We start from the raw sequence: 12,843 nt of genomic DNA on the forward strand, positions 1-12,843 counted from the left end.
CGAGGATGGTTCCTATGGAGAGAAAAAAGTCTATATATATTCGTAATAATACTTAAAAGTCAATTTGAACTTTAATACCATGTCATAAAGTTCAAGTGTTAGTGGAGGGGTTCCGGGAAGGTAAATTTTTATTTTTTGACATAATGTATTTGTCCCGAATAGCAGAATAAGTATTTAAAAAAAATAAAGAATCGACTGTTAGGCGATACGATGTTTGCCAGGCCAGCTAGTATCATAATAAATTTATTATATTACCACGTGCGTTTCTAATTACAAACAAACTTAACAGCAGTTTCATTCCTTTTTCAAAATATAAACTAATACTCCTGGAGCGGACATCAAATTTCATAGATATATATATATATATATATAACTATTGTATATTATCTGTAAACCCTAAGTCGTTTTCATTAATATTTATAACTAAAATTAAAAACTTACATCGAAGTTAATATTAAGAGGACAAAAATATATTTATAACTGGAATTTTAATTTTTTCCTGGTTAGCCTGGTTATTGTTTTTCAGGCATTTAGCTTTTTTTGTTTTTTTATTTATGTAATAGGAGGCAAACGGGCTGGAGGCTCACCATGATACTGCCGGCCTTTCAAAAATTGGTACGCTCTTTTCTTGAAGGATAGTATATAGATATAGAACAAATTACTACCTTACCTACTGCCTTTAAAAATGCTCAGTTGTGGAAGGACGGACGTCGAGGTGATACGGATGGTATTTTGTATTCTGCCTTGACGTCCGATAATGAAACTAAGCTGCAGGTATTAGTCCATGGTAAATGCGGTAGAAAGAAGTTACAGAGAAACCCCACATCTGTACGCAACGCTAAAAAGCTTCCATCTGTACTTTTTTATTATGGTTCTTAAGATGAACAATTATATAAATTTCCTGGATAAAGTTCTCATTATGAATTTTTTTTATTTGTGTTATACTTTAGAATGATAATTGAACTCGAAGTAAATTTCATTATTATATTACGTAAATGTTAAATATTATAGCAATAAAGCCGATACGGCTAATTTATTTCCTTATTAGCAAATTATCATTAGCGTTTATCTAAATTTTCTGGTAGATTATAAAACGCAATAAATCTTAAGCGGTATTTTTAATTTAAGTTGCATGCATTTTCTGGTACAAGAATATATTTTATTATTTGGTGGTGGTGGTGCAACAATTCTATAACATAATAATATATTATATATATATATTCTAAAGTTAAATTACATCTATGTAACTTATTGAAGCTTCCGTGCCATATAGGAGAATAGGAAAGACAAATTAGCTGTACTACCAAACTTTACCCAAGCTATCCACTGTTGATCTGGTTACTTCACAACGTATTTCATCTCCTCACCTCTTACTACTTGGCTGTTAGGAATGCTCTGAATAGCTTTATCGTTACATAGCTCCAATACCATTTTTTTTTTTTCGTGGGGAAATGCGTTACGCATACCCTCCCGCGGCACGGTTGACCTTGGTGGGGAAGGGTTATGTGGGACTCGCACAACAGTGCATACCCACTAAAACCCCACCAGCAATCGCCCGGGGCAGGACACGGTAACAGCGTAGCCTTGTCCGCATCCAGCCACGCGATCAGCCGTTAGTATCACGGTCCTCTACGGCCACAAATGATGTGGAATGGACCTTGACACAGCAAGGGCCTTTCACATCGGCCAATTCACCCTGTTTATAAAGCTGGGGGAGGTCGGGCACGATGCTTGCAGGGATGCGTCAGCATCCCTTCTTTTCGACGCATGAACCCCTGTTCCCCCGCTGGAGCAACTGCGTGCCTAGGATTACACACGGGGTTGCACGGTGCAACGGCGGCGCTGTGGTCTCCTACGGCGACGCGGGTGGGCTCCAGGATCATCGTCCCTGGCCCTCTCCGCCTCTTCCTTTTGGTGCATGACGGCTTCGAAGAATCTCTGGAAGATTTCCCACATGCCGTCACTGTCCGAGTTTGTAACTGCTACTCTCACAATGTTGCATAGCTCCAGTACCAGTATCAACTCGGTCATCTATCATCACTTTCGTCTTATCTCTTCGATCACGAAATAAATCTACTTATATTTTACTTTTAATATACTACTAGAAAATGGTGTACTTCAAAGGTCGGCAACAGACAAGTAAGCGGCCTGGCGTTTTAGGTTCTCATGAGCAGCGTCAAGCACTTTATTAAAAGTGACTCGTTTCCCTCGTGTCCAATTAGAGGAGAGTCTATGTAACTGGAAACGGGAAGGTTGGTTTATGAAATTTTTTTCCAACAGAAATTTAAATACAACTTATTTTATACTTGCCACTGCTCTTAAATTACAACGTACAAACTTGCTTCGTTATTAAACATATTGTTTGCGAATGAACGAAAAGGTATTTAACTGATTGTTTGTCCTTCAGCGTGATGTTTATTGCATTTATAACGTTAGCTAGGATGCTATATTTTCTTATTGCTCAACGAATAATAATATTTATATTAAATACTAGCTGGCCTGGCGAACATCGTAGGTACCGCCTAACAGTCGATTCTTTATTTTTTTTTTAATACTTATTCTGCTATTCGGGACACCGGTCTAGCTAGTAAGATAAAAAAAAGAAAGTTGATAATACAACAAATACATTATGTCAAAAAATAAAAATTTACCTTCCCGGAACCCCTCCACTAACACTTGAACTTTATGGTATTAAAGTTCAAATTGCCTTTAAATATTATTACGAATATTTTGTATGGGAATATAGAAAAGTATTGTTTTTAGACTTTTTCACTCATTCTTTTTTATTTTTTCTCTCCGTAAGAACCATCCTCGTACCTCAAGGAATATTATAAAAAAAGAATCAGACAAATCGGTCAAGCCGTTTTCATGTTATGTCGTGACAACGGAGAACGGGTTTCATTTTTATATACGAGTATATAGAATTCCTATTTGGACTTAAACCAAATCTTAAAAATCTGAGCCAAATTATTGGAACTTGACTTATCAGTGAATCTAGAGCCTCAAAGCATGCTACAGCAAATTTAAAATAAAAAATCTATAAAATCAATATTTATATTACTAATATTTAAGAACTTCAACTATTTTATAGAGATTTGTATTATCTTTTTTATTTTGGTATCAGTAAGTAATTAAGTAGTATCATTGTTAAGCATACAATTCAGTAATGTTCTGCATTCACGTGACGTAAAGTAAATCTTATTCATCTCTACATATTATATAATATATTTCTTTTTTTATCTACTTCAATTGTTGCGAGCTCCATAAATAGGTAAAAACAACGTTAACAAGTAGGTAAACAGACAACTTTACAACAATAACTTTGTTTACCTGAAAATAATTAAGTCGAAATGTAAACAATTAGCCAAAGACAGGGGAGAGTGGAGGAAGTAGTGCGGCGCCATTAACACGACCTTCAGAAATGAGGAGTGCTATTGAATAAGTAAATGATACAACTTTATGAGGTCAGTTATAGTTTTTAGTTAGGAAGATTAAAAGGTAAAAATCAAACCTTTTAATCTATATAAAAATTGCTTGCTTTGTATAAACTCTAAAACTATCCTCCTGCTTATTGCAAATTGAACGATTTTAAGGCAGTTTTTGCCGCGCACCACCACTATATGGAACCAGCTGCCCAGTGAAGTATCTTCGAACCAATCGACTTAGGGTCCTTCAAGAAAAGAGCGTACAAATTCTTCAAAGGCCGACCACGCCCTCGGGAGCCCTCTGGCATTGAGAGTGTCCACGGGCGACAGTATCACTTAACATTAGATGAGCTTTCTTTCTTTCTTCTTTTATTAAATATAATGTTATTTTAATGAATGCTCTCAAGACGAAGGCATCTGGTACAACTACCGTATAAACTACCGTATAAAATATTAACAATCAAAATCGCCATTGCAATCCGAAAAATAGTGTCCCACTTTCTTCTTTTAAAAAAATCGGTGAAAGGAATTTTGATGTTTTTATCATTTTGTATTTTGTAACCAAGTCATCTAATAATGATCGCTTTCAACACTTTCACTAAAATTACCTAATATATTATATTACTGAATTCTTTATTAAAAAGTTGAAAAACATAACAGTAGTAACAAAGACAGCTGGGAGCGAAACATGCATTATGTAATAGCTACTAAAATGTTAGGCTAAGTAAAAAATCATATTAAGGCGAAACGATGTTCGCGGGCGCAGCTAGTATAAGATAATATTACTTTTACATAATCATATTTATGAAACGGTTCTAACAAGGATACTACTATTCGCTACTAGAGGGGAATCAAATAAATCATTAATATAAATAGAAATAAGGAATTGAATAACTGCTATAAAAGCCAGCGTATAACAGTTACATAAACCCTACTATCGGAAATGCATCAATGAGTTTAATATAAGCATAAAACAAATAAGACATATTTACCAAAATCTTAAATGTTAATCCCATAGAATTAAGACTGTCCAAAATACCAATGTAGCTAAAAATAACTCTTTGAATGTCATCCGTTTGCAAATTTGATACAAGTTTTTTTCCCTTAAATGATTTATGTTGGAATGTCTTCCTCAACGTTCTCATATAGATCCAGATCCATTCAAACGTCAAGTTTCTAATGAAATCGTTAAAAATAATTCCGAATTTAACCAAATACCATGTAATAAAACCAACTAAATCTTTAATATTATAATCCAATGAAAAACGCTCTTTGAAACTGTTATAATAACCCCATCCTATAAAGGATTTCGCAAAGAAAAGTATCAAAAAAATTGAAACAGTTATAGACATTGATAGATTGATTTTACGCCATCTCATTTTACACTCCAACTTACGCAATTTTCTATGACAATAATGTAGGACATTACCACCCACTAAGGACAATATTACAGCTAGAGTATAATCTATATGATTAAACAAGTCTATTGAAAAAAAATACAAGCTTATTTGCTGTTGCATGCTTTTCAGACTACCATATAAAATATTAACAATCAATATTGCCATTATAATCCGAAAAACAGTGTTCAACTTTCTTCTTTTAAAAAAATCGGTGTAAAATCCACATAGTTATTGCAATATAAAAATCGTTTTAAGGAATTTTGATGTTTTTATCATTTTGTATTTGGTAAACAGGTCTTTACTCCAACACTTTAAACGTAAATAAAGCAATCATCGCTTTGAACACTTTCACTGTAATTACCCTTCCCATACTCGTATCTTTATCGGCCATATAGTAATAATATTAATCAATATGTACGGTTCACCTTTACTAAGTACTTAGTTTTTGTGGCTAGTAGTCAATATATATTAATTATTTTAATTTATTACCTACAGTCATTTAAACATAATTAAATATGAAAATTAAATCGATATGAGGTGCACGATCAATATATATACATACTTATTACTAATTCAGGATTTGACCGGTGCGGATCACAAAGCTATACTAATTTTAGACTAATAAGTCTAAATCTGGTCAATTCTCAAATTAATTATTACTATTTGATAATATTATGTAATAATTTGTTTATTTACTTTAACCGTTAGTTGTTTAAACCTACGGATATAATCATACCTAACCATCAAATAGATACAAAAAATGTAATTAAGTACTTTAACTAATGATAAAGTACAGAAAAAATACACAATAAATATTACAAATAATTCTCACATTTTAGTATATAAAATCTAACTTCCGCAATTTAAACACATTTCTTGAGGAAAATTTAAATAGTGTACACGTTTATAATTTTTATTTCAGTAAAATGGATTTTACTGGCAAAGTAGTACTTATAACTGGAGCTAGTTCGGGTTTCGGTGCCACCACTGCTGTATATTTTGCAAAACTGTCCGCTAAACTAGCACTTGTTGGGCGAAATGAAAAAAACCTGTTAGAGACAGTCGCAATGTGTGAAAAGGAAAAAGGTTTTAAGCCTTTAGCTATTGTTGCAGATATTACGAAGGAAGCCGATGTGGAAAGAATTATAAAAGAAACATTAGACCACTTCAAGCAACTGGACGTGTTAGTCAATAATTCTGGAATTTCAAAAAGCGGTGGAATCAAAACTACAACTCTGGAATCATATGATATTGTTATGAACACCAATGTTCGAGGTACCTTCTATCTCACATCATTAGCAGTACCACATCTGATAAAGACAAAAGGAAATATCGTTACAGTATCAAGTATAACTTCATCGCAGGCTATCCCAAACATGACAGTATACACAATGTCAAAGGCTGCGCTGGATCAGTTTACCAGAAATCTCGCTGTAGAATTAGGACCAGATGGTGTGCGTGCAAATTGCGTCAATCCAGGTTTAGTAGAAACCAATATAGTTAGTCGAATGGGCTATAAGGACGATCAGTGTAATGCATTATTTGAAAAAATGGTAAAGGATACACCTTTGGGAAGATTAACCGAACCCGTTGATGTGGCTGCTTTAATTAGTTTTCTAGCAAGTGATCTGGCTAAAAGTATTACCGGTGCCACACATTCAATCGACGGAGGAAGGTATTTGTAAAACTATTAAATTTCACTGCCCCGGGGATGAGATTTAAGAAATGGAAATACCCTTTCTGATACAAGTTTAATACAGTTACAGTTAACAATACCTGAATTATATAACATGTAAATATATATTAATAAAGTTTTTTATGTTCAAAAAATGCTCTCCCTTGTATTTATGTAAACACTTACTTTAACGATGTATCGAAAGGACAAGGTATAACTAATTACATTCTAGTTAGCGTCCTATATTATCTATATATATATAAAATGAAACCCGTTTTCCGTTGTCACGACATAACATGAAAACGGTTTGACCGATTTGGCCAATTCTTTTTTTATAATATTCTTTGAAGTACGAGGATGGTTCCTATGGAGAGAAAAAAGTCTATATATATTCGTAATAATACTTAAAAGTCAATTTGAACTTTAATACCATGTCATAAAGTTCAAGTGTTAGTGGAGGGGTTCCGGGAAGGTAAATTTTTATTTTTTGACATAATGTATTTGTCCCGAATAGCAGAATAAGTATTTAAAAAAAATAAAGAATCGACTGTTAGGCGATACGATGTTTGCCAGGCCAGCTAGTATCATAATAAATTTATTATATTACCACGTGCGTTTCTAATTACAAACAAACTTAACAGCAGTTTCATTCCTTTTTCAAAATATAAACTAATACTCCTGGAGCGGACATCAAATTTCATAGATATATATATATATATATATAACTATTGTATATTATCTGTAAACCCTAAGTCGTTTTCATTAATATTTATAACTAAAATTAAAAACTTACATCGAAGTTAATATTAAGAGGACAAAAATATATTTATAACTGGAATTTTAATTTTTTCCTGGTTAGCCTGGTTATTGTTTTTCAGGCATTTAGCTTTTTTTGTTTTTTTATTTATGTAATAGGAGGCAAACGGGCTGGAGGCTCACCATGATACTGCCGGCCTTTCAAAAATTGGTACGCTCTTTTCTTGAAGGATAGTATATAGATATAGAACAAATTACTACCTTACCTACTGCCTTTAAAAATGCTCAGTTGTGGAAGGACGGACGTCGAGGTGATACGGATGGTATTTTGTATTCTGCCTTGACGTCCGATAATGAAACTAAGCTGCAGGTATTAGTCCATGGTAAATGCGGTAGAAAGAAGTTACAGAGAAACCCCACATCTGTACGCAACGCTAAAAAGCTTCCATCTGTACTTTTTTATTATGGTTCTTAAGATGAACAATTATATAAATTTCCTGGATAAAGTTCTCATTATGAATTTTTTTTATTTGTGTTATACTTTAGAATGATAATTGAACTCGAAGTAAATTTCATTATTATATTACGTAAATGTTAAATATTATAGCAATAAAGCCGATACGGCTAATTTATTTCCTTATTAGCAAATTATCATTAGCGTTTATCTAAATTTTCTGGTAGATTATAAAACGCAATAAATCTTAAGCGGTATTTTTAATTTAAGTTGCATGCATTTTCTGGTACAAGAATATATTTTATTATTTGGTGGTGGTGGTGCAACAATTCTATAACATAATAATATATTATATATATATATTCTAAAGTTAAATTACATCTATGTAACTTATTGAAGCTTCCGTGCCATATAGGAGAATAGGAAAGACAAATTAGCTGTACTACCAAACTTTACCCAAGCTATCCACTGTTGATCTGGTTACTTCACAACGTATTTCATCTCCTCACCTCTTACTACTTGGCTGTTAGGAATGCTCTGAATAGCTTTATCGTTACATAGCTCCAATACCATTTTTTTTTTTTCGTGGGGAAATGCGTTACGCATACCCTCCCGCGGCACGGTTGACCTTGGTGGGGAAGGGTTATGTGGGACTCGCACAACAGTGCATACCCACTAAAACCCCACCAGCAATCGCCCGGGGCAGGACACGGTAACAGCGTAGCCTTGTCCGCATCCAGCCACGCGATCAGCCGTTAGTATCACGGTCCTCTACGGCCACAAATGATGTGGAATGGACCTTGACACAGCAAGGGCCTTTCACATCGGCCAATTCACCCTGTTTATAAAGCTGGGGGAGGTCGGGCACGATGCTTGCAGGGATGCGTCAGCATCCCTTCTTTTCGACGCATGAACCCCTGTTCCCCCGCTGGAGCAACTGCGTGCCTAGGATTACACACGGGGTTGCACGGTGCAACGGCGGCGCTGTGGTCTCCTACGGCGACGCGGGTGGGCTCCAGGATCATCGTCCCTGGCCCTCTCCGCCTCTTCCTTTTGGTGCATGACGGCTTCGAAGAATCTCTGGAAGATTTCCCACATGCCGTCACTGTCCGAGTTTGTAACTGCTACTCTCACAATGTTGCATAGCTCCAGTACCAGTATCAACTCGGTCATCTATCATCACTTTCGTCTTATCTCTTCGATCACGAAATAAATCTACTTATATTTTACTTTTAATATACTACTAGAAAATGGTGTACTTCAAAGGTCGGCAACAGACAAGTAAGCGGCCTGGCGTTTTAGGTTCTCATGAGCAGCGTCAAGCACTTTATTAAAAGTGACTCGTTTCCCTCGTGTCCAATTAGAGGAGAGTCTATGTAACTGGAAACAGGAAGGTTGGTTTATGAAATTTTTTTCCAACAGAAATTTAAATACAACTTATTTTATACTTGCCACTGCTCTTAAATTACAACGTACAAACTTGCTTCGTTATTAAACATATTGTTTGCGAATGAACGAAAAGGTATTTAACTGATTGTTTGTCCTTCAGCGTGATGTTTATTGCATTTATAACGTTAGCTAGGATGCTATATTTTCTTATTGCTCAACGAATAATAATATTTATATTAAATACTAGCTGGCCTGGCGAACATCGTAGGTACCGCCTAACAGTCGATTCTTTATTTTTTTTTTAATACTTATTCTGCTATTCGGGACACCGGTCTAGCTAGTAAGATAAAAAAAAGAAAGTTGATAATACAACAAATACATTATGTCAAAAAATAAAAATTTACCTTCCCGGAACCCCTCCACTAACACTTGAACTTTATGGTATTAAAGTTCAAATTGCCTTTAAATATTATTACGAATATTTTGTATGGGAATATAGAAAAGTATTGTTTTTAGACTTTTTCACTCATTCTTTTTTATTTTTTCTCTCCGTAAGAACCATCCTCGTACCTCAAGGAATATTATAAAAAAAGAATCAGACAAATCGGTCAAGCCGTTTTCATGTTATGTCGTGACAACGGAGAACGGGTTTCATTTTTATATACGAGTATATAGAATTCCTATTTGGACTTAAACCAAATCTTAAAAATCTGAGCCAAATTATTGGAACTTGACTTATCAGTGAATCTAGAGCCTCAAAGCATGCTACAGCAAATTTAAAATAAAAAATCTATAAAATCAATATTTATATTACTAATATTTAAGAACTTCAACTATTTTATAGAGATTTGTATTATCTTTTTTATTTTGGTATCAGTAAGTAATTAAGTAGTATCATTGTTAAGCATACAATTCAGTAATGTTCTGCATTCACGTGACGTAAAGTAAATCTTATTCATCTCTACATATTATATAATATATTTCTTTTTTTATCTACTTCAATTGTTGCGAGCTCCATAAATAGGTAAAAACAACGTTAACAAGTAGGTAAACAGACAACTTTACAACAATAACTTTGTTTACCTGAAAATAATTAAGTCGAAATGTAAACAATTAGCCAAAGACAGGGGAGAGTGGAGGAAGTAGTGCGGCGCCATTAACACGACCTTCAGAAATGAGGAGTGCTATTGAATAAGTAAATGATACAACTTTATGAGGTCAGTTATAGTTTTTAGTTAGGAAGATTAAAAGGTAAAAATCAAACCTTTTAATCTATATAAAAATTGCTTGCTTTGTATAAACTCTAAAACTATCCTCCTGCTTATTGCAAATTGAACGATTTTAAGGCAGTTTTTGCCGCGCACCACCACTATATGGAACCAGCTGCCCAGTGAAGTATCTTCGAACCAATCGACTTAGGGTCCTTCAAGAAAAGAGCGTACAAATTCTTCAAAGGCCGACCACGCCCTCGGGAGCCCTCTGGCATTGAGAGTGTCCACGGGCGACAGTATCACTTAACATTAGATGAGCTTTCTTTCTTTCTTCTTTTATTAAATATAATGTTATTTTAATGAATGCTCTCAAGACGAAGGCATCTGGTACAACTACCGTATAAACTACCGTATAAAATATTAACAATCAAAATCGCCATTGCAATCCGAAAAATAGTGTCCCACTTTCTTCTTTTAAAAAAATCGGTGAAAGGAATTTTGATGTTTTTATCATTTTGTATTTTGTAACCAAGTCATCTAATAATGATCGCTTTCAACACTTTCACTAAAATTACCTTTCCCATACTCTACCATTATCGGCCATACAGTAATGACATTTATCAAAATATACGGTACACCTTTACTAAGTAGTTTTTATGGCTTGTATTCACGGCTAAACCAATAAAGTGATATGTAATAATTTTTTATACACTTAAACGGCTAATTTGTTTAAACCTACGGGTATTATTCATACCTTACCATCAATAGATATAAAAAAAGTATGAAGGAATTAAGTAGGTACTGGTTACATAGGTAGGAAAAATTAATAACTTATTTCATCGTACGACCTTTGCTTTCAAAACAATGATAAAGTCCAAAAAACATTACACAAGAAATATTACAACTTATTCTCACTTCATTCTATATATAACATCTAACATCCGTAATTTAAACACATTTCATGAGGAAAATTTTAATAGAAAACACGTTTATAATTTTTATTTCAATAAAATGGATTTTACTGACAAAGTAGTACTTATAACTGGAGCTTGTTCGGGTATCGGTGCCGCTACTGCTCTATATTTAGCAAAACTGTCCGCTAAACTAGCACTTGCTGGGCAAAATGAAAAAAACCTGTTAGAGACAGTCGCAATGTGTGAAAAGGAAAAAGGTTTTAAGCCTTTAGCTATTGTTGCGGATATTACGAAGGAAGCCGATGTGGAAAGAATTATAAAAGAAACATTAGAACACTTCAAGCAACTGGACGTGTTAGTGAATAATTGTGGAATTTCTAAAAGTGGTGGAATCAAAACTACAACTCTAGCAGCATATGATATTGTTATGAATACTAATGTTCGAGGTACCTTCTATCTAACATCGTTAGCAGTACCACATCTGATAAAGACAAAAGGAAATATCGTTACAGTATCTAGTGTATCTTCATCGAAGTCTGTACCAAATATAACAGTATATACAATGTCAAAGGCTGCGTTGGATCAGTTTACCAGAAATCTCGCTGTAGAATTAGGACCAGATGGTGTGCGTGCAAACTGCGTCAATCCAGGTTTAGTAGCAACTAATTTACTTACTCGAATGGGTTTTAATGACGATCAGTATAATGCATATTTTGAACAAATGGTAAAGGATACACCTTTGGGAAGATTAACTGAACCCAAAGATGTGGCTGCTTTAATTAGTTTTCTAGCAAGTGATCTAGCCAAAAGTATTACCGGTGCCACACATTCAATCGACGCAGGAAGGTATTTGTAAAACTATTAAATTTCACTTCCCCGGGGATGAGATTTAAGGAATGGAAATACCCTTTCTGATACAAGTTTAATACAGTTACAGTTAACAATACCTGAATTATATAACATGTAAATATATACCATTAATAAACTTTTTTATGTTCAAAAAATGCTTTCCCTTGTATTTATGTAAACTTTCTTACTTTAACGATGTATCAAAAGTACAAGGTATAACTAATTACATTCTAGTTAGCGTCCTATATTATATCATAATAAATTTATTATATAACCACGTGTGTATCTTATTACAAACAAAGTAACAGCATCATCATTCCTTTTTCAAAATATAAACTAATACTCCAGGAGTGAACATCAAATTGCAGATATAATAACTAATGTATTTTATCTGTAAACCTGTAAAGATACTACTGGAAAAATACATATTGTCGTTTTCGTAAATATTTTTTTAACTAAATTTAAAAACTCATATATATATATTAAGAGAACAAATACATTCAAAACTGGAATTTTAAATTACCCTGTTGTTTTTCGGTAATTTTGCTTGACGGATTATCTCAGCTGATTTTAATTTGAGATGTAATAAACCTTCCACCTGAACTTTAATTATTATTACGGTGCTTAAGATGAATAATTATATAAATTGCCTGGATAAACTTCTCATTATGTTTTTTTCTTTGTTCTATACTTTAGAATGATAATTGGACTCGAAGTAAGTACATATATTTCATTATTATATTACGCAAATCTTCGGCTTTATTGCTATA

At 33.7% G+C, this 12,843-nt stretch overlaps 1 protein-coding gene and 1 pseudogene across 1 annotated transcript; one reads left to right on the forward strand and one right to left on the reverse strand.

The window, feature by feature from the left end:
- Positions 1-1,809: 1,809 nt before the first annotated feature.
- Positions 1,810-5,101, reverse strand: LOC125051994 (annotated as a pseudogene).
- Positions 5,102-11,169: 6,068 nt separating this feature from the next.
- On the forward strand, positions 11,170-12,350 carry LOC125051687 (3-oxoacyl-[acyl-carrier-protein] reductase FabG-like). Its single transcript, XM_047652188.1, has 2 exons — positions 11,170-12,084; positions 12,119-12,350. Exon 1 carries the CDS (start codon positions 11,175-11,177, stop codon positions 12,078-12,080), a length of 906 nt encoding a protein of 301 aa, XP_047508144.1. The 5' UTR covers positions 11,170-11,174; the 3' UTR covers positions 12,081-12,084; positions 12,119-12,350.
- Positions 12,351-12,843: the final 493 nt, after the last annotated feature.

This window comes from Pieris napi, chromosome 8 (genome assembly GCF_905475465.1).
Source record: "Pieris napi chromosome 8, ilPieNapi1.2, whole genome shotgun sequence".
In the NCBI taxonomy this organism is placed as follows: domain Eukaryota; kingdom Metazoa; phylum Arthropoda; class Insecta; order Lepidoptera; family Pieridae; genus Pieris; species Pieris napi.